Source organism: Chiloscyllium plagiosum, unplaced genomic scaffold (genome assembly GCF_037043375.1).
Source record: "Chiloscyllium plagiosum isolate Xiang-an unplaced genomic scaffold, Cpla_swu_hap1 HiC_scaffold_110, whole genome shotgun sequence".
NCBI lineage: Eukaryota > Metazoa > Chordata > Chondrichthyes > Orectolobiformes > Hemiscylliidae > Chiloscyllium > Chiloscyllium plagiosum.
The window spans coordinates 212,068-233,920 of NW_028270249.1; the positions used below are offsets into that span (position 1 = coordinate 212,068).

A 21,853-nucleotide genomic window follows, 5' to 3' on the forward strand; every position below is an offset into this window, starting at 1 on the left:
CTGTATCTAACCCCGTGCTGTCCCTTTCCTGGGAGTGTTTAATGGGGACAATGTAGAGGGGTCTTTACTCTGTGTCTAACCCGTGCTGACCCTGTCCTGGGTGTGTTTAATGTGGACAATGTAGAGGGGTCTTTACTCTGTATCTAACCCCGTGCTGTCCCTGTCCTGGGAGTGTTTAATGGGGACAATGTAGAGGGTTCTTTACTCTGTGTCTAACCCCGTGCTGTCCCTGTCCTGGGAGTGTTTAATGGGGACAATGTAGAGGGGTCTTTACTCTGTGTCTAACCCCGTGCTGTCCCTGTCCTGGGAGTGTTTAATGGGGACAATGTAGAGGGGTCTTTACTCTGTGTCTAACCCCGTGCTGTCCCTGTCCTGGGAGTGTTTAATGGGGACAATGTAGAGGGTTCTTTACTCTGTGTCTAACCCCGTGCTGACCCTGTCCTGGGAGTGTTTAATGGGGACAATGTAGAGGGGTCTTTACTCTGTATCTAACCCCGTGCTGTCCCTTTCCTGGGAGTGTTTAATGGGGACAATGTAGAGGGGTCTTTCCTCTGTGTCTAACCCCGTGCTGTCCCTGTCCTGGGAGTGTTTAATGGGGACAATGTAGAGGGGTCATTACTCTGTGTCTAACCCCGTGCTGTCCCTGTCCTGGGAGTGTTTAATGGGGACAATGTAGAGGGGTCTTTACTCTGTATCTAACCCCGTGCTGTCCCTGTCCTGGGAGTGTTTAATGGGGACAATGTAGAGGGGTCTTTACTCTGTATCTAACCCCGTGCTGTCCCTTTCCTGGGAGTGTTTAATGGGGACAATGTAGAGGGGTCTTTACTCTGTGTCTAACCCCGTGCTGTCCCTTTCCTGGGAGTGTTTAATGGGGACAATGTAGAGGGGTCTTTACTCTGTGTCTAACCCCGTGCTGTCCCTTTCCTGGGAGTGTTTAATGGGGACAATGTAGAGGGGTCTTTACTCTGTATCTAACCCCGTGCTGTCCCTGTCCTGGGAGTGTTTAATGGGGACAATATAGAGGGGTCTTTACTCTGTGTCTAACCCCGTGCTGTCCCTGTCCTGGGAGTGTTTAATGGGGACAATGTAGAGGGGTCTTTACTCTGTGTCTAACCCCGTGCTGACACTGTCCTGGGCGTGTTTAATGGGGACAATGTAGAGGGTTCTTTACTCTGTATCTAACCCCGTGCTGTCCCTGTCCTGGGAGTGTTTAATGGGGACAATGTAGAGGGTTCTTTGCTCTGTGTCTAACCCCGTGCTGTCCCTGTCCTGGGAGTGTTTAATGGGGAAAATGTAGAGGGTTCTTTACTCTGTGTCTAACCCCGTGCTGTCCCTGTCCTGGGCGTGTTTAATTGGGACAATGTAGAGGGTTCTTTACTCTGTGTCTAACCCCGTGCTGTCACTGTCCTGGGAGTGTTTAATGGGGACAATGTTGAGGGGTCTTTAGTCTGTGTCTAACCCCGTGCTGTCCCTTTCCTGGGAGTGTTTAATGGGGACAATGTAGAGGGGTCTTTACTCTGTATCTAACCCCGTGCTGTCCCTGTCCTGGGAGTGTTTAATGGGGACAATGTAGAGGCGTCTTTACTCTGTGTCTAACCCCGTGCTGTCCCTTTCCTGGAAGTGTTTAATGGGGACAATGTAGAGGGGTCTTTACTCTGTGTCTAACCCCGTGCTGTCCCTGTCCTGGGAGTGTTTAATGGGGACAATGTAGAGGCGTCTTTACTCTGTATCTAACCCCGTGCTGTCCCTTTCCTGGAAGTGTTTAATGGGGACAATGTAGAGGGGTCTTTACTCTGTGTCTAACCCCGTGCTGTCCCTGTCCTGGGAGTGTTTAATGGGGACAATGTAGAGGGGTCTTTACTCTGTGTCTAACCCCGTGCTGTCCCGGTCCTGGGAGTGTTTAATGGGGACAATGTAGAGGGGTCTTTACTCTGTATCTAACCCCGTGCTGTCCCTTTCCTGGGAGTGTTTAATGGGGACAATGTAGAGGGCTCTTTACTCTGTGTCTAACCCCGTGCTGTCCCTGTCCTGGGAGTGTTTAATGGGGACAATGGAGAGGGGTCTTTACTCTGTGTCTAACCCCGTGCTGTCCCTGTCCTGGGAGTGTTTAATGGGGACAATGGAGAGGGGTCTTTACTCTGTGTCTAACCCCGTGCTGTCCCTTTCCTGGGAGTGTTTAATGGGGACAATGTAGAGGGGTCTTTACTCTGTATCTAACCCCGTGCTGTCCCTTTCCTGGGAGTGTTTAATGGGGACAATGTAGAGGGTTCTTTACTCTGTGTCTAACCTCGTGCTGTCCCTGTCCTGGGAGTGTTTAATGGGGACAATGGAGAGGGGTCTTTACTCTGTGTCTAACCCCGAGCTGTCCCTGTCCTGGGAGTGTTTAATGGGCACAATGTAGAGGGGTCTTTACTCTGTGTCTAACCCCGTGCTGTCCCTGTCCTGGGAGTGTTTAATGGGGACAATGTAGAAGGGTCTTTACTCTGTATCTAACCCCGTGCTGTCCCTTTCCTGGGAGTGTTTAATGGGGACAATGTAGAGGGGTCTTTACTCTGTGTCTAACCCCGTGCTGTCCCTGTCCTGGGAGTGTTTAATGGGGACAATGTAGAGGGATCTTTACTCTGTATCTAACCCCATGCTGTCCCTGTCCTGGGAGTGTTTAATGGGGCAATGTAGAGGGGTCTTTACTCTGTGTCGAACCCCGTGATGTCCCTGTCCTGGGAGTGTTTAATGGGGACAATGTAGAGGGGTCTTTACTCTGTGTCTAACCCCGTGCTGTCCCTGTCCTGGGAGTGTTTAATGGGGACAATGTAGAGGGTTCTTTACTCTGTGTCTAACCCCGTGCTGTCCCTGTCCTGGGAGTGTTTAATGGGGACAATGTAGAGGGCTCTTTACTCTGTGTCTAACCCCGTGCTGTCCCTGTCCTGGGAGTGTTTAATGGGAACAATGTAGAGGGGTCTTTACTCTGTGTCTAACCCCGTGTTGTCCCTGTCCTGGGAGTGTTTAATGGGGACAATGTAGAGGGGTCTTTGCTCTGTGTCTAACCCCGTGCTGTCCCTGTCCTGGGAGTGTTTAATGGGGACAATGTAGAGGGGTTTTTACTCTGTATCTAACCCCGTGCTGTCCCTGTCCTGGGAGTGTTTAATGGGGACAATGTAGAGGGGTCTTTACTCTGTATCTAACCCCGTGCTGTCCCTTTCCTGGGAGTGTTTAATGGGGACAATGTAGAGGGGTCTTTACTCTGTGTCTAACCCCGTGCTGTCCCTTTCCTGGGAGTGTTTAATGGGGACAATGTAGAGGGGTCTTTACTCTGTGTCTAACCCCGTGCTGTCCCTTTCCTGGGAGTGTTTAATGGGGACAATGTAGAGGGGTCTTTACTCTGTATCTAACCCCGTGCTGTCCCTGTCCTGGGAGTGTTTAATGGGGACAATATAGAGGGGTCTTTACTCTGTGTCTAACCCCGTGCTGTCCCTGTCCTGGGAGTGTTTAATGGGGACAATGTAGAGGGTTCTTTACTCTGTGTCTAACCCCGTGCTGTCCCTGTCCTGGGAGTGTTTAATGGGGACAATGTAGAGGGTTCTTTACTCTGTGTCTAACCCCGTCCTGTCCCTGTCCTGGGAGTGTTTAATGGGGACAATGTAGAGGGCTCTTTACTCTGTGTCTAACCCCGTGCTGTCCCTGTCCTGGGAGTGTTTAATGGGGACAATGTAGAGGGTTCTTTGCTCTGTGTCTAACCCCGTGCTGTCCCTGTCCTGGGAGTGTTTAATGGGGAAAATGTAGAGGGTTCTTTACTCTGTGTCTAACCCCGTGCTGTCCCTGTCCTGGGCGTGTTTAATTGGGACAATGTAGAGGGTTCTTTACTCTGTGTCTAACCCCGTGCTGTCACTGTCCTGGGAGTGTTTAATGGGGACAATGTTGAGGGGTCTTTAGTCTGTGTCTAACCCCGTGCTGTCCCTTTCCTGGGAGTGTTTAATGGGGACAATGTAGAGGGGTCTTTACTCTGTATCTAACCCCGTGCTGTCCCTGGACTGGGAGTGTTTAATGGGGACAATGTAGAGGGGTCTTTACTCTGTGTCTAATCCCGTGCTGTACCTGTCCTGGGAGTGTTTAATGGGGACAATGTAGAGGGGTCTTTACTCTGTGTCTAACCCCGTGCTGTCCCTGTCCTGGGAGTGTTTAATGGGGACAATGTAGAGGGGTCTTTACTCTGTGTCCAACCCCGTGCTGTCCCTTTCCTGGGAGTGTTTAATGGGGACAATGTAGAGGGGTCTTTACTCTGTGTCTAACCCCGTGCTGTCCCTGTCCTGGGAGTGTTTAATGGGGACAATGTAGAGGGGTCATTACTCTGTGTCTAATCCCGTGCTGTCCCTGTCCTGGGAGTGTTTAATGGGGACAATGTAGAGGGGTCTTTACTCTGTGTCTAACCCTGTGCTGTCCCTGTCCTGGGAGTGTTTAATGGGGACAATGTAGAGGGGTCTTTACTCTGTATCTAACCCCGTGCTGTCCCTGTCCTGGGAGTGTTTAATGGGGACAATGTAGAGGGTTCTTTACTCTGTGTCTAACCCCGTGCTGTCCCTGTCCTGGGAGTGTTTAATGGGGACAATGTAGAGGGGTCTTTACTCTGTATCTAACCCCGTGCTGTCCCTGTCCTGGGAGTGTTTAATGGGGACAATGTAGAGGGCTCTTTACTCTGTGTCTAACCCCGTGCTGTCCCTGTCCTGGGAGTGTTTAATGGGGACAATGTAGAGGGTTCTTTACTCTGTGTCTAACCCCGTGCTGTCCCTGTCCTGGGAGTGTTTAATGGGGACAATGGAGAGGGCTCTTTGCTCTGTGTCTAATCCCGTGCTGTCCCTGTCCTGGGAGTGTTTAATGGGGACAATGTAGAAGGGTCTTTACTCTGTATCTAACCCCGTGCTGTCCCTGTCCTGGGAGTGTTTAATGGGGACAATGTAGAGGGTTCTTTACTCTGTGTCTAACCCTGTGCTGTCCCTTTCCTGGGAGTGTTTAATGGGGACAATGTCGAGGGTTCTTTACTCTGTATCTAACCTCGTACTGTCCCTGTCCTGGGAGTGTTTAATGGGGACAATGTAGAGGGGTCTTTACTCTGTGTCTAACCCCGTGCTGTCCCTGTCCTGGGAGTGTTTAATGGGGACAATGTAGAAGGGTCTTTACTCTGTGTCAAATCCCGTGCTGTCCCTGTCCTGGGAGTGTTTAATGGGGACAATGTAGAGGGGTCTTTACTCTGTGTCTAACCCCGTGCTGTCCCTCTCCTGGGAGTGTTTAATGGGGACAATGTAGAGGGGTCTTTACTCTGTATCTAACCCCGTGCTGTCCCTGTCCTGGGAGTGTTTAATGGGGACAATGTAGAAGGGTCTTTACTCTGTGTCTAACCCCGTGCTGACCCTGTCCTGGGAGTGTTTAATGGGGACAATGTAGAGGGGTCATTACTCTGTGTCTAACCCCGTGCTGTCCCTGTCCTGGGAGTGTTTAATGGGGACAATGTAGAGGGGTCTTTACTCTGTGTCTAACCCCGTGCTGTCCCTTTCCTGGGAGTGTTTAATGGGGACAATGTAGAGGGTTCTTTACTCTGTGTCTAACCCGTGCTGTCCCTTTCCTGGCAGTGTTTAATGGGGACAATGTAGAGGGCTCTTTACTCTGTGTCTAACCCCGTGCTGTCCCTGTCCTGGGAGTGTTTAATGGGAACAATGTAGAGGGGTCTTTACTCTGTGTCTAACCCCGTGTTGTCCCTGTCCTGGGAGTGTTTAATGGGGACAATGTAGAGGGGTCTTTGCTCTGTGTCTAACCCCGTGCTGTCCCTGTCCTGGGAGTGTTTAATGGGGACAATGTAGAGGGGTCTTTACTCTGTATCTAACCCCGTGCTGTCCCTGTCCTGGGAGTGTTTAATGGGGACAATGTAGAGGGGTCTTTACTCTGTATCTAACCCCGTGCTGTCCCTTTCCTGGGAGTGTTTAATGGGGACAATGTAGAGGGGTCTTTACTCTGTGTCTAACCCCGTGCTGTCCCTTTCCTGGGAGTGTTTAATGGGGACAATGTAGAGGGGTCTTTACTCTGTGTCTAACCCCGTGCTGTCCCTTTCCTGGGAGTGTTTAATGGGGACAATGTAGAGGGGTCTTTACTCTGTATCTAACCCCGTGCTGTCCCTGTCCTGGGAGTGTTTAATGGGGACAATATAGAGGGGTCTTTACTCTGTGTCTAACCCCGTGCTGTCCCTGTCCTGGGAGTGTTTAATGGGGACAATGTAGAGGGTTCTTTACTCTGTGTCTAACCCCGTGCTGTCCCTGTCCTGGGAGTGTTTAATGGGGACAATGTAGAGGGTTCTTTACTCTGTGTCTAACCCCGTCCTGTCCCTGTCCTGGGAGTGTTTAATGGGGACAATGTAGAGGGCTCTTTACTCTGTGTCTAACCCCGTGCTGTCCCTGTCCTGGGAGTGTTTAATGGGGACAATGTAGAGGGTTCTTTGCTCTGTGTCTAACCCCGTGCTGTCCCTGTCCTGGGAGTGTTTAATGGGGAAAATGTAGAGGGTTCTTTACTCTGTGTCTAACCCCGTGCTGTCCCTGTCCTGGGCGTGTTTAATTGGGACAATGTAGAGGGTTCTTTACTCTGTGTCTAACCCCGTGCTGTCACTGTCCTGGGAGTGTTTAATGGGGACAATGTTGAGGGGTCTTTAGTCTGTGTCTAACCCCGTGCTGTCCCTTTCCTGGGAGTGTTTAATGGGGACAATGTAGAGGGGTCTTTACTCTGTGTCTAACCCCGTGCTGACCCTGTCCTGGGAGTGTTTAATGGGGACAATGTAGAGGGGTCTTTACTCTGTGTCTAATCCCGTGCTGTACCTGTCCTGGGAGTGTTTAATGGGGACAATGTAGAGGGGTCTTTACTCTGTGTCTAACCCCGTGCTGTCCCTGTCCTGGGAGTGTTTAATGGGGACAATGTAGAGGGGTCTTTACTCTGTGTCCAACCCCGTGCTGTCCCTTTCCTGGGAGTGTTTAATGGGGACAATGTAGAGGGGTCTTTACTCTGTGTCTAACCCCGTGCTGTCCCTGTCCTGGGAGTGTTTAATGGGGACAATGTAGAGGGGTCATTACTCTGTGTCTAATCCCGTGCTGTCCCTGTCCTGGGAGTGTTTAATGGGGACAATGTAGAGGGGTCTTTACTCTGTGTCTAACCCTGTGCTGTCCCTGTCCTGGGAGTGTTTAATGGGGACAATGTAGAGGGGTCTTTACTCTGTATCTAACCCCGTGCTGTCCCTGTCCTGGGAGTGTTTAATGGGGACAATGTAGAGGGTTCTTTACTCTGTGTCTAACCCCGTGCTGTCCCTGTCCTGGGAGTGTTTAATGGGGACAATGTAGAGGGGTCTTTACTCTGTATCTAACCCCGTGCTGTCCCTGTCCTGGGAGTGTTTAATGGGGACAATGTAGAGGGCTCTTTACTCTGTGTCTAACCCCGTGCTGTCCCTGTCCTGGGAGTGTTTAATGGGGACAATGTAGAGGGTTCTTTACTCTGTGTCTAACCCCGTGCTGTCCCTGTCCTGGGAGTGTTTAATGGGGACAATGGAGAGGGCTCTTTGCTCTGTGTCTAATCCCGTGCTGTCCCTGTCCTGGGAGTGTTTAATGGGGACAATGTAGAAGGGTCTTTACTCTGTATCTAACCCCGTGCTGTCCCTGTCCTGGGAGTGTTTAATGGGGACAATGTAGAGGGTTCTTTACTCTGTGTCTAACCCTGTGCTGTCCCTTTCCTGGGAGTGTTTAATGGGGACAATGTCGAGGGTTCTTTACTCTGTATCTAACCTCGTACTGTCCCTGTCCTGGGAGTGTTTAATGGGGACAATGTAGAGGGGTCTTTACTCTGTGTCTAACCCCGTGCTGTCCCTGTCCTGGGAGTGTTTAATGGGGACAATGTAGAAGGGTCTTTACTCTGTGTCAAATCCCGTGCTGTCCCTGTCCTGGGAGTGTTTAATGGGGACAATGTAGAGGGGTCTTTACTCTGTGTCTAACCCCGTGCTGTCCCTCTCCTGGGAGTGTTTAATGGGGACAATGTAGAGGGGTCTTTACTCTGTATCTAACCCCGTGCTGTCCCTGTCCTGGGAGTGTTTAATGGGGACAATGTAGAAGGGTCTTTACTCTGTGTCTAACCCCGTGCTGACCCTGTCCTGGGAGTGTTTAATGGGGACAATGTAGAGGGGTCATTACTCTGTGTCTAACCCCGTGCTGTCCCTGTCCTGGGAGTGTTTAATGGGGACAATGTAGAGGGGTCTTTACTCTGTGTCTAACCCCGTGCTGTCCCTTTCCTGGGAGTGTTTAATGGGGACAATGTAGAGGGTTCTTTACTCTGTGTCTAACCCGTGCTGTCCCTTTCCTGGCAGTGTTTAATGGGGACAATGTAGAGGGGTCTTTACTCTGTGTCTAACCCCGTGCTGTCCCTGTCCTGGGAGTGTTTAATGGGGACAATGTAGAGGGGTCTTTACTCTGTATCTAACCCCGTGCTGTCCCTGTCCTGGGAGTGTTTAATGGGGACAATGTAGAGGGTTCTTTGCTCTGTGTCTAACCCCGTGCTGTCCCTGTCCTGGGAGTGTTTAATGGGGACAATGTAGAGGGGTCTTTACTCTGTATCTAACCCCGTGCTGTCCCTGTCCTGGGAGTGTTTAATGGGGACAATGTAGAGGGGTCTTTACTCTGTGTCTAACCCCGTGCTGTCCCTTTCCTGGGAGTGTTTAATGGGGACAATGTAGAGGGGTCTTTACTCTGTATCTAACCCCGTGCTGTCCCTGTCCTGGGAGTGTTTAATGGGGACAATGTAGAGGGTTCTTTACTCTGTATCTAACCCCGTGCTGTACCTTTCCCCTGGGAGTGTTTAATGGGGACAATGTAGAGGGGTCTTTACTCTGTGTCTAACCCCGTGCTGTCCCTGTCCTGGGAGTGTTTAATGGGGACAATGTAGAGGGGTCTTTACTCTGTATCTAACCCCGTGCTGTCCCTGTCCTGGGAGTGTTTAATGGGGACAATGTAGAGGGTTCTTTGCTCTGTGTCTAACCCCGTACTGTCCCTGTCCTGGGAGTGTTTAATGGGGACAATGTAGAGGGGTCTTTACTCTGTATCTAACCCCGTGCTGTCCCTGTCCTGGGAGTGTTTAATGGGGACAATGTAGAGGGGTCTTTACTCTGTGTCTAACCCCGTGCTGTCCCTTTCCTGGGAGTGTTTAATGAGGACAATGTAGAGGGCTCTTTGCTCTGTGTCTAATCCCGTGCTGACCCTGTCCTGGGAGTGTTTAATGGGGACAATGTAGAGGGTTCTTTACTCTGTGTCTAACCCCGTGCTGTCCCTGTCCTGGGAGTGTTTAATGGGGACAATGTAGAGGGCTCTTTACTCTGTGTCTAACCCCGTGCTGTCCCTGTCCTGGGAGTGTTTAATGGGGACAATGTAGAGGGTTCTTTACTCTGTGTCTAACCCCGTGCTGTCCCTGTCCTGGGAGTGTTTAATGGGGACAATGGAGAGGGCTCTTTGCTCTGTGTCTAATCCCGTGCTGTCCCTGTCCTGGGAGTGTTTAATGGGGACAATGTAGAAGGGTCTTTACTCTGTATCTAACCCCGTGCTGTCCCTGTCCTGGGAGTGTTTAATGGGGACAATGTAGAGGGTTCTTTACTCTGTGTCTAACCCCGTGCTGTCCCTTTCCTGGGAGTGTTTAATGGGGACAATGTAGAGGGTTCTTTACTCTGTATCTAACCTCGTACTGTCCCTGTCCTGGGAGTGTTTAATGGGGACAATGTAGAGGGGTCTTTACTCTGTGTCTAACCCCGTGCTGTCCCTGTCCTGGGAGTGTTTAATGGGGACAATGTAGAGGGGTCATTACTCTGTCTCAAATCCCGTGCTGTCCCTGTCCTGGGAGTGTTTAATGGGGACAATGTAGAGGGGTCTTTACTCTGTGTCTAACCCCGTGCTGTCCCTCTCCTGGGAGTGTTTAATGGGGACAATGTAGAGGGGTCTTTACTCTGTATCTAACCCCGTGCTGTCCCTGTCCTGGGAGTGTTTAATGGGGACAATGTAGAGGGGTCTTTACTCTGTGTCTAACCCCGTGCTGTCCCTGTCCTGGGAGTGTTTAATGGGGACAATGTAGAGGGGTCTTTACTCTGTGTCTAACCCCGTGCTGTCCCTGTCCTGGGAGTGTTTAATGGGGACAATGTAGAGGGGTCATTACTCTGTGTCTAACCCCGTGCTGTCCCTGTCCTGGGAGTGTTTAATGGGGACAATGTAGAGGGTTCTTTACTCTGTGTCTAACCCCGTGCTGTCCCTGTCCTGGGAGTGTTTAATGGGGACAATGTAGAGGGGTCTTTACTCTGTGTCTAACCCCGTGCTGTCCCTGTCCTGGGAGTGTTTAATGGGGACAATGTAGAGGGGTCATTACTCTGTGTCTAACCCCGTGCTGTCCCTGTCCTGGGAGTGTTTAATGGGGACAATGTAGAGGGGTCTTTACTCTGTGTCTAACCCCGTGCTGTCCCTTTCCTGGGAGTGTTTAATGGGGACAATGTAGAGGGTTCTTTACTCTGTATCTAACCCCGTGCTGTCCCTGTCCTGGGAGTGTTTACTGGGGACAATGTAGAGGGGTCTTTACTCTGTGTCTAACCCGTGCTGTCCCTTTCCTGGGAGTGTTTAATGGGGACAATGTAGAATGTTCTTTACTCTGTATCTAACCCCGTGCTGTCCCTGTCCTGGGAGTGTTTACTGGGGACAATGTAGAGGGGTCTTTACTCTGTGTCTAACCCCGTGCTGTCCCTGTCCTGGGACTGTTTAATGGGGACAATGTAGAGGGGTCTTTACTCTGTGTCTAACCCGTGCTGTCCCTTTCCTGGCAGTGTTTAATGGGGACAATGTAGAGGGGTCTTTACTCTGTGTCTAACCCCGTGCTGTCCCTGTCCTGGGAGTGTTTAATGGGGACAATGTAGAGGGGTCTTTACTCTGTGTCTAACCCCGTGCTGTCCCTGTCCTGGGAGTTTTTAATGGGGACAATGTAGAGGGGTCTTTACTCTGTATCTAACCCCGTGCTGTCCCTGTCCTGGGAGTGTTTAATGGGGACAATGTAGAGGGTTCTTTACTCTGTGTCTAACCCCGTGCTGTCCCTGTCCTGGGAGTGTTTAATGGGGACAATGGAGAGGGCTCTTTGCTCTGTGTCTAATCCCGTGCTGTCCCTGTCCTGGGAGTGTTTAATGGGGACAATGTAGAAGGGTCTTTACTCTGTATCTAACCCCGTGCTGTCCCTGTCCTGGGAGTGTTTAATGTGGACAATGTAGAGGGTTCTTTACTCTGTGTCTAACCCCGTGCTGTCCCTTTCCTGGGAGTGTTTAATGGGGACAATGTCGAGGGTTCTTTACTCTGTATCTAACCTCGTACTGTCCCTGTCCTGGGAGTGTTTAATGGGGACAATGTAGAGGGGTCTTTACTCTGTGTCTAACCCAGTGCTGTCCCTGTCCTGGGAGTGTTTAATGGGGACAATGTAGAAGGGTCTTTACTCTGTGTCAAATCCCGTGCTGTCCCTGTCCTGGGAGTGTTTAATGGGGACAATGTAGAGGGGTCTTTACTCTGTGTCTAACCCCGTGCTGTCCCTCTCCTGGGAGTGTTTAATGGGGACAATGTAGAGGGGTCTTTACTCTGTATCTAACCCCGTGCTGTCCCTGTCCTGGGAGTGTTTAATGGGGACAATGTAGAAGGGTCTTTACTCTGTGTCTAACCCCGTGCTGTCCCTGTCCTGGGAGTGTTTAATGGGGACAATGTAGAGGGGTCATTACTCTGTGTCTAACCCCGTGCTGTCCCTGTCCTGGGAGTGTTTAATGGGGACAATGTAGAGGGGTCTTTACTCTGTGTCTAACCCCGTGCTGTCCCTGTCCTGGGAGTGTTTAATGGGGACAATGTAGAGGGTTCTTTACTCTGTGTCTAACCCCGTGCTGTCCCTGTCCTGGGAGTGTTTAATGGGGACAATGTAGAGGGGTCATTACTCTGTGTCTAACCCCGTGCTGTCCCTGTCCTGGGAGTGTTTAATGGGGACAATGTAGAGGGGTCTTTACTCTGTGTCTAACCCCGTGCTGTCCCTTTCCTGGGAGTGTTTAATGGGGACAATGTAGAGGGTTCTTTACTCTGTGTCTAACCCGTGCTGTCCCTTTCCCGGCAGTGTTTAATGGGGACAATGTAGAGGGGTCTTTACTCTGTGTCTAACCCCGTGCTGTCCCTGTCCTGGGAGTGTTTAATGGGGACAATGTAGAGGGTTCTTTACTCTGTATCTAACCCCGTGCTGTACCTTTCCCCTGGGAGTGTTTAATGGGGACAATGTAGAGGGGTCTTTACTCTGTGTCTAACCCCGTGCTGTCCCTCTCCTGGGAGTGTTTAATGGGGACAATGTAGAGGGGTCTTTACTCTGTGTCTAACCCCGTGCTGTCCCTGTCCTGGGAGTGTTTAATGGGGACAATGTAGAGGGGTCTTTACTCTGTATCTAACCCCGTGCTGTCCCTGTCCTGGGAGTGTTTAATGGGGACAATGTAGAGGGTTCTTTGCTCTGTGTCTAACCCCGTGCTGTCCCTGTCCTGGGAGTGTTTAATGGGGACAATGTAGAGGGGTCTTTACTCTGTATCTAACCCCGTGCTGTCCCTGTCCTGGGAGTGTTTAATGGGGACAATGTAGAGGGGTCTTTACTCTGTGTCTAACCCCGTGCTGTCCCTTTCCTGGGAGTGTTTAATGGGGACAATGTAGAGGGGTCTTTACTCTGTATCTAACCCCGTGCTGTCCCTGTCCTGGGAGTGTTTAATGGGGACAATGGAGAGGGGTCTTTACTCTGTGTCTAACCCCGTGCTGTCCCTGTCCTGGGAGTGTTTAATGGGGACAATGTAGAGGGGTCATTACTCTGTGTCTAACCCCGTGCTGTCCCTGTCCTGGGAGTGTTTAATGGGGACAATGTAGAGGGCTCTTTACTCTGTGTCTAACCCCGTGCTGTCCCTGTCCTGGGAGTGTTTAATGGGGACAATGTAGAGGGTTCTTTACTCTGTGTCTAACCCCGTGCTGTCCCTGTCCTGGGAGTGTTTAATGGGGACAATGGAGAGGGCTCTTTGCTCTGTGTCTAATCCCGTGCTGTCCCTGTCCTGGGAGTGTTTAATGGGGACAATGTAGAAGGGTCTTTACTCTGTATCTAACCCCGTGCTGTCCCTGTCCTGGGAGTGTTTAATGGGGACAATGTAGAGGGTTCTTTACTCTGTGTCCAACCCCGTGCTGTCCCTTTCCTGGGAGTGTTTAATGGGGACAATGTAGAGGGTTCTTTACTCTGTATCTAACCTCGTACTGTCCCTGTCCTGGGAGTGTTTAATGGGGACAATGTAGAGGGGTCTTTACTCTGTGTCTAACCCCGTGCTGTCCCTGTCCTGGGAGTGTTTAATGGGGACAATGTAGAGGGGTCATTACTCTGTGTCAAATCCCGTGCTGTCCCTGTCCTGGGAGTGTTTAATGGGGACAATGTAGAGGGGTCTTTACTCTGTATCTAACCCCGTGCTGTCCCTGTCCTGGGAGTGTTTAATGGGGACAATGTAGAGGGTTCTTTACTCTGTGTCCAACCCCGTGCTGTCCCTTTCCTGGGAGTGTTTAATGGGGACAATGTAGAGGGGTCTTTACTCTGTGTCTAACCCCGTGCTGTCCCTGTCCTGGGAGTGTTTAATGGGGACAATGTAGAGGGGTCTTTACTCTGTGTCTAACCCCGTGCTGTCCCTGTCCTGGGAGTGTTTAATGGGGACAATGTAGAGGGGTCATTACTCTGTGTCTTACCCCGTGCTGTCCCTGTCCTGGGAGTGTTTAATGGGGACAATGTAGAGGGTTCTTTACTCTGTGTCTAACCCCGTGCTGTCCCTGTCCTGGGAGTGTTTAATGGGGACAATGTAGAGGGGTCTTTACTCTGTGTCTAACCCCGTGCTGTCCCTGTCCTGGGAGTGTTTAATGGGGACAATGTAGAGGGGTCATTACTCTGTGTCTAACCCCGTGCTGTCCCTGTCCTGGGAGTGTTTAATGGGGACAATGTAGAGGGGTCTTTACTCTGTGTCTAACCCCGTGCTGTCCCTTTCCTGGGAGTGTTTAATGGGGACAATGTAGAGGGGTCTTTACTCTGTGTCTAACCCCGTGCTGTCCCTGTCCTGGGTGTGTTTAATGGGGACAATGTAGAGGGGTCTTTACTCTGTATCTAACCCCGTGCTGTCCCTGTCCTGGGAGTGTTTACTGGGGACAATGTAGAGGGGTCTTTACTCTGTGTCTAACCCCGTGCTGTCCCTGTCCTGGGACTGTTTAATGGGGACAATGTAGAGGGGTCTTTACTCTGTGTCTAACCCGTGCTGTCCCTTTCCTGGCAGTGTTTAATGGGGACAATGTAGAGGGGTCTTTACTCTGTGTCTAACCCCGTGCTGTCCCTGTCCTGGGAGTGTTTAATGGGGACAATGTAGAGGGGTCTTTACTCTGTGTCTAACCCCGTGCTGTCCCTGTCCTGGGAGTTTTTAATGGGGACAATGTAGAGGGGTCTTTACTCTGTATCTAACCCCGTGCTGTCCCTGTCCTGGGAGTGTTTAATGGGGACAATGTAGAGGGTTCTTTGCTCTGTGTCTAACCCCGTGCTGTCCCTGTCCTGGGAGTGTTTAATGGGGACAATGTAGAGGGGTCTTTACTCTGTGTCTAACCCCGTGCTGTCCCTGTCCTGGGAGTGTTTAATGGGGACAATGTAGAGGGGTCTTTACTCTGTGTCTAACCCCGTGCTGTCCCTGTCCTGGGAGTGTTTAATGGGGACAATGTAGAGGGGTCTTTACTCTGTGTCTAACCCCGTGCTGTCCCTGTCCTGGGAGTGTTTAATGGGGACAATGTAGAGGGTTCTTTACTCTGTATCTAACCCCGTGCTGTCCCTGTCCTGGGAGTGTTTAATGGGGACAATGGAGAGGGGTCTTTACACTGTGTCTAACCCCGTGCTGTCCCTTTCCTGGGAGTGTTTAATGGGGACAATGTAGAGGGGTCATTACTCTGTGTCTAATCCCGTGCTGTCCCTGTCCTGGGAGTGTTTCATGGGGACAATGGAGAGGGGTCTTTACTCTGTGTCTAACCCCGTGCTGTCCCTGTCCTGGGAGTGTTTAATGGGGACAATGTAGAGGGCTCTTTGCTCTGTGTCTAATCCCGTGCTGTCCCTGTCCTGGGAGTGTTTAATGGGGACAATGTAGAAGGGTCTTTACTCTGTATCTAACCCCGTGCTGTCCCTGTCCTGGGAGTGTTTAATGGGGACAATGTAGAGGGTTCTTTACTCTGTGTCTAACCCCGTGCTGTCCCTTTCCTGGGAGTGTTTAATGGGGACAATGTAGAGGGTTCTTTACTCTGTATCTAACCCCGTGCTGTCCCTTTCCTGGGAGTGTTTAATGGGGACAATGTAGAGGGCTCTTTGCTCTGTGTCTAACCCCGTACTGTCCCTGTCCTGGGAGTGTTTAATGGGGACAATGTAGAGGGGTCTTTACTCTGTGTCTAACCCCGTGCTGTCCCTGTCCTGGGAGTGTTTAATGGGGACAATGTAGAGGGGTCTTTACTCTGTGTCTAACCCCGTGCTGTCCCTGTCCTGGGAGTGTTTAATGGGGACAATGTAGAGGGTTCTTTACTCTGTGTCTAACCCCGTGCTGTCCCTGTCCTGGGAGTGTTTAATGGGGACAATGTAGAGGGGTCATTACTCTGTGTCTAACCCCGTGCTGTCCCTGTCCTGGGAGTGTTTAATGGGGACAATGTAGAGGGGTCTTTACTCTGTGTCTAACCCCGTGCTGTCCCTGTCCTGGGAGTGTTTAATGGGGACAATGTAGAGGGGCCTTTACTCTGTGTCTAACCCCGTGCTGTCCCTGTCCTGGGAGTGTTTAATGGGGACAATGTAGAGGGGTCTTTACTCTGTGTCTAACCCCGTGCTGTCCCTGTCCTGGGAGTGTTTAATGGGGACAATGTAGAGGGGTCATTACTCTGTGTCTAACCCCGTGCTGTCCCTGTCCTGGGAGTGTTTAATGGGGACAATGTAGAGGGGTCTTTACTCTGTGTCTAACCCCGTGCTGTCCCTTTCCTGGGAGTGTTTAATGGGGACAATGTAGAGGGTTCTTTACTCTGTGTCTAACCCGTGCTGTCCCTTTCCTGGCAGTGTTTAATGGGGACAATGTAGAGGGGTCTTTACTCTGTGTCTAACCCCGTGCTGTCCCTGTCCTGGGAGTGTTTAATGGGGACAATGTAGAGGGTTCTTTACTCTGTATCTAACCCCGTGCTGTACCTTTCCCCTGGGAGTGTTTAATGGGGACAATGTAGAGGGGTCTTTACTCTGTGTCTAACCCCGTGCTGTCCCTGTCCTGGGAGTGTTTAATGGGGACAATGTAGAGGGGTCTTTACTCTGTGTCTAACCCCGTGCTGTCCCTGTCCTGGGAGTGTTTAATGGGGACAATGTAGAGGGGTCTTTACTCTGTATCTAACCCCGTGCTGTCCCTGTCCTGGGAGTGTTTAATGGGGACAATGTAGAGGGTTCTTTGCTCTGTGTCTAACCCCGTGCTGTCCCTGTCCTGGGAGTGTTTAATGGGGACAATGTAGAGGGGTCTTTACTCTGTGTCTAACCCCGTGCTGTCCCTGTCCTGGGAGTGTTTAATGGGGACAATGTAGAGGGGTCTTTACTCTGTGTCTAACCCCGTGCTGTCCCTGTCCTGGGAGTGTTTAATGGGGACAATGTAGAGGGGTCTTTACTCTGTATCTAACCCCGTGCTGTCCCTGTCCTGGGAGTGTTTAATGGGGACAATGGAGAGGGGTCTTTACTCTGTGTCTAACCCCGTGCTGTCCCTTTCCTGGGAGTGTTTAATGGGGACAATGTAGAGGGGTCATTACTCTGTGTCTAATCCCGTGCTGTCCCTGTCCTGGGAGTGTTTCATGGGGACAATGGAGAGGGGTCTTTACTCTGTGTCTAACCCCGTGCTGTCCCTGTCCTGGGAGTGTTTAATGGTGACAATGTAGAGGGCTCTTTGCTCTGTGTCTAATCCCGTGCTGACCCTGTCCTGGGAGTGTTTAATGGGGACAATGTAGAGGGGTCTTTACTCTGTATCTAACCCCGTGCTGTCCCTGTCCTGGGAGTGTTTAATGGGGACAATGTAGAGGGGTATTTACTCTGTGTCTAACCCCGTGCTGTCTCTTTCCTGGGAGTGTTTAATGGGGACAATGTAGAGGGGTCTTTACTCTGTGTCTAACCCCGTGCTGTCCCTTTCCTGGGAGTGTTTAATGGGGACAATGTAGAGGGGTCTTTACTCTGTGTCTAACCCCGTGCTGTCCCTGTCCTGGGAGTGTTTAATGGGGACAATGTAGAGGGGTCTTTACTCTGTATCTAACCCCGTGCTGACCCTGTCCTGGGAGTGTTTAATGGGGACAATGTAGAGGGTTCTTTACTCTGTGTCTCACCCCGTGCTGTCCCTGTCCTGGGAGTGTTTAATGGGGACAATGTAGAGGGGTCTTTACTCTGTGTCTAACCCCGTGCTGTCCCTGTACTGGGAGTGTTTAATGGGGACAATGTAGAGGGGTCTTTACTCTGTGTCTAACCCCGTGCTGTCCCTGTCCTGGGAGTGTTTAATGGGGACAATGTAGAGGGGTCTTTACTCTGTATGTAACCCCGTGCTGACCCTGTCCTGGGAGTGTTTAATGGGGACAATGTAGAGGGGTCTTTACTCTGTGTCTAACCCCGTGCTGTCCCTGTCCTGGGAGTGTTTAATGGGGACAATGTAGAGGGGTCTTTACTCTGTGTCTAACCCCGTGCTGTCCCTGTCCTGGGAGTGTTTAATGGGGACAATGTAGAGGGGTCTTTACTCTGTGTCTAACCCCGTGCTGTCCCTGTCCTGGGAGTGTTTAATGGGGACAATGTAGAGTGCTCTTTACTCTGTGTCTAACCCCGTGCTGTCCCTTTCCTGGGAGTGTTTAATGGGGTCAATGTAGAGGGGTCATTACTCTGTGTCTAACCCCGTGCTGTCCCTGTCCTGGGAGTGTTTCATGGGGACAATGTAGAGGGGTCTTTACTCTGTATCTAGCCCCGTGCTGTCCCTGTCCTGGGAGTGTTTAATGGGGACAATGTAGAGGGGTCTTTACTCTGTATCTAACCCCGTGCTGTCCCTGTCCTGGGAGTGTTTAATGGGGACAATGTAGAGGGGTCTTTACTCTGTGTCTAACCCCGTGCTGTCCCTGTCCTGGGAGTGTTTAATGGGGACAATGTAGAGGGGTCTTTACTCTGTGTCTAACCCCGTGCTGTCCCTGTCCTGGGAGTGTTTAACGGTGACAATGTAGAGGGTTCTTTACTCTGTGTCTAACCCCGTGCTGTCCCTGTCCTGGGAGTGTTTAATGGGGACAATGTAGAGGGGACTTTACTCTGTGTCTAACCCCGTGCTGTCCCTGTCCTGGGAGTGTTTAATGGGGACAATGTAGAGGGGTCTTTACTCTGTGTCTAACCCCGTGCTGTCCCTGTCCTGGGAGTGTTTAATGGGGACAATGTAGAGGGGTCTTTACTCTGTATCTAGCCCCGTGCTGTCCCTGTCCTGGGAGTGTTTAGTGGGGACAATGTAGAGGGTTCTTTACTCTGTGTCTAACCCCGTGCTGTCCCTGTCCTGGGAGTGTTTAATGGGGACAATGTAGAGGGGTCTTTACTCTGTGTCTAACCCCGTGCTGTCCCTGTCCTGGGAGTGTTTAATGGGGACAATGTAGAGGGGTCTTTACTCTGTATCTAGCCCCGTGCTGTCCCTGTCCTGGGAGTGTTTAATGGGGACAATGTAGAGGGGTCTTTACTCTGTATCTAACCCCGTGCTGTCCTTGTCCTGGGAGTGTTTAATGGGGACAATGTAGAGGGGTCTTTACTCTGTGTCTAACCCCGTGCTGTCCCTGTCCTGGGAGTGTTTAGTGGGGACAATGTAGAGGGGTCTTTACTCTGTATCTAACCCCGTGCTGACCCTTTCCTGGAAGTGTTTAATGGGGACAATGTAGAGGGTTCGTTACTCTGTGTCTAACCCCGTGCTGTCCCTGTCCTGGGAGTGTTTAATGGGGACAATGTAGAGGGGTCTTTACTCTGTGTCTAACCCCGTGCTGTCCCTGTCCTGGGAGTGTTTAATGGGGACAATGTAGAGGGGTCTTTACTCTCTGTCTAACCCCGTGCTGTCCCTGTCCTGGGAGTGTTTAATGGGGACAATGTAGAGGGGTCTTTACTCTGTGTCTAACCCCGTGCTGTCCCTGTCCTGGGAGTGTTTAATGGGGACAATGTAGAGCGGTCTTTACTCTGTGTCTAACCCCGTGCTGTCCCTTTCCTGGGAGTGTTTAATGGGGACAATGTAGAGGGGACTTTACTCTGTGTCTAACCCCGTGCTGTCCCTGTCCTGGGAGTGTTTAATGGGGACAATGTAGAGGGGTCTTTACTCTGTATCTAACCCCGTGCTGACCCTTTCCTGGAAGTGTTTAATGGGGACAATGTAGAGGGTTCTTTACTCTGTGTCTAACCCCGTGCTGTCCCTGTCCTGGGAGTGTTTACTGGGGACAATGTAGAGGGTTCTTTACTCTGTGTCTAATCCCGTGCTGTCCCTTTCCTGGGAGTGTTTAATGGGGACAATGTAGAGGGGTCTTTACTCTGTGTCTCACCCCGTGTGGTTCTGTCTCTCTCTTTTCTCCCAATGGAAGACGACGGGCAGTGCCCTCGCCCAGACCATCTTGCCCGTGTGTGTAACTCCACTTTTGGGAAGGTGTGTGACTCCGACCAAGATTGTGCTGGATCTCAAAGATGCTGTGATGCTGGGTGTCAGAAACGTTGTGTCCTGTCGTTCTACAGAAAGTCTCATGGAGGTAGTTCCTGGTCCAAAGGGCATGGCTGCTTAACCTGTCTGTATGAGGCAGCACTGTGAGCTTTCCTTCTTTATATCTCACTTGTGTCTGTGGTGTATTTCCCTTTGCCTCTCTTTGTGCATTCCTGCAGCACATCTCTCTCTCTCTCTCTCTGTGTCGTCATTTCATCTCCTGCTTTTGCATGTCTGTCTGTTTCTCTCTCTCTCTCTCTCTCTGTCTGTGTGTCTCTCTCTCTCTCTCTGTGTCTGTCACATTCCACTCTCTCTCTTTCTCCATCATGCCTCTCCATCAGTCCCTCTGTATTGCTATCTCTCCTGTCTGTCTCTCGCCCTGTCTTTCTGTCACCTCTCTTTCTGTCTGTCTCTTGCATGTTCATCTGTGTCTCTCTTTCTGTCTTTGCCACATTCGACTCCCTCTCTTCCTGGCTCACGTCTCTCCCTCTGTCACTTGCTCTCTGTGTTGCTATCTCTCCTGTCTCTCTCTCGCCCTCTCTCTGTGTCACCTCTTGTTCAGTCTGCCTCTTGCATGTTCCTCTGTCTCTCTCTGTCTTTGTCACATTTCTCTCCCTGTTCCTCTCACTTCTTGATCTCCCTCTCATTCTCCCCCTGTCCCTCTCTCCCCCACCTTCTCAATCTCTCTGTCTCTGTCTCTCACACACCCACACCTCTCCTGATCTCTCCTATAACCGGAACTATTACATTTGCAGACTCGGGGAAATCTGAGGAATGTCCTAACCCGTCCTGCCTGGATCGTGTCTGCAGGATGAATCACAGTGTCTCGTGTGAAGATGATGAGGATTGTGGCAAGTGGAGGTCGTGTTGTGAGACGCCGTGTGGTAGACGCTGTGTCCACCCCTTCATGGGGCAGAACAGGAGTTTGTCAGTCTCAGGTAACTGCATATGGTTGGTTAGTCCCTCCAAGATCCAGCTACATCCCAGCAGAGAGTCATGTAATCACACTGCCGCCAGCAGGCTGAATGTGGGGAGTACCCTGTTCCCAGCAGCCTGAGTATGGGGAACACCCTGTTCCTCGCAGGCTGATGGTCAGGAATATCCTGCTCCCAGCAGGCTGAGTATGGGGAACACCCTGTTCCTAGTAGGCTGATGGTCAGGAATATCCTGCTCTCAGCAGGCTGAGTGTGGAGAAAACCCACTCCCAGCAGGCTGAGTGTGGAGGAAACCCACTCCCAGCAGGCTGAGAGTGGGGAATCCCCTGTTCTCAACAGGCTGAGTGTGGGGAACACCCTGATCCCAGCAGCCTGAGTGTGTGGAATATCCTGTTCCCAGCAGGCTGAGAGTGGGGAATATCCTGTTCTTAACAGACTGAGTGTTGGGAACACCCTGTTCCCAGCAGGCCGAGTGTGTGGAATATCCTGTTCCCAGCAGGCTGAGTGTGGGGAACACCCTGTTCCCAGCAAGCTGAGTGTGTGGAATATCCTGTTCCCAGCAGGCTGAGTGTGGGAAATAATCTGTTCCCAGCAGGCTGAGTGTGGGGAACACCCTGTTCCCAGCAGGCTGAGTGTGGAGAATATTCTGTTCCCAGCAGGCTGGATGTATGGAATATCCTGTTCCCAGCAGCCTTTGTATGGGTAACAACCTGTCCCCGGAAGGCTGAGTGTGGGGAATACCCTGCTCCCAGGAGGCTGAGTGTGCGGAATACCCTGCTCCCAGCAAGTTGAGTGTTGGGAATATCCTTTTCCCAGCAGGCTGAGTTTGGTGAACTGATGTCCTTGATGAGGCCTTCCTCTGTGTCTGAGCTGTGTCTATCTCTCTCCCTTTCCCTGTCCCTCCCTCCCTCCCTCTCTCTCTGTGACAGATCGGACATCTGGAATGTGTCCTTCTCCTGCTCGCCTCTCTGCTGTGTGTAATCTGAAGTACGGTGAGCTGTGTGAGGACGATGATGACTGCTACGCATGGCAGATGTGCTGCAACACCAGCTGTGGGCAACGCTGTGTCCATTCCTACCGCAGCAGGAGTAAG

At 51.2% G+C, this 21,853-nt stretch overlaps 1 protein-coding gene and 1 pseudogene across 1 annotated transcript in view; one reads left to right on the forward strand and one right to left on the reverse strand.

The window, feature by feature from the left end:
- Positions 1-21,853, forward strand: part of LOC148134080 (uncharacterized) — a gene marked incomplete at its 3' end in the record, with an annotated part of 104,952 nt that overhangs the window by 69,878 nt on the left and 13,221 nt on the right. The window contains exons 30-32 of the mRNA XM_087985696.1: positions 19,713-19,874; positions 20,581-20,763; positions 21,690-21,848. Coding sequence (XP_087841822.1) covers positions 19,713-19,874; positions 20,581-20,763; positions 21,690-21,848 — 504 coding nt within the window. The remainder of the gene's footprint in view (positions 1-19,712; positions 19,875-20,580; positions 20,764-21,689; positions 21,849-21,853) is intronic.
- On the reverse strand, positions 107-16,994 carry LOC148134081 (uncharacterized; annotated as a pseudogene).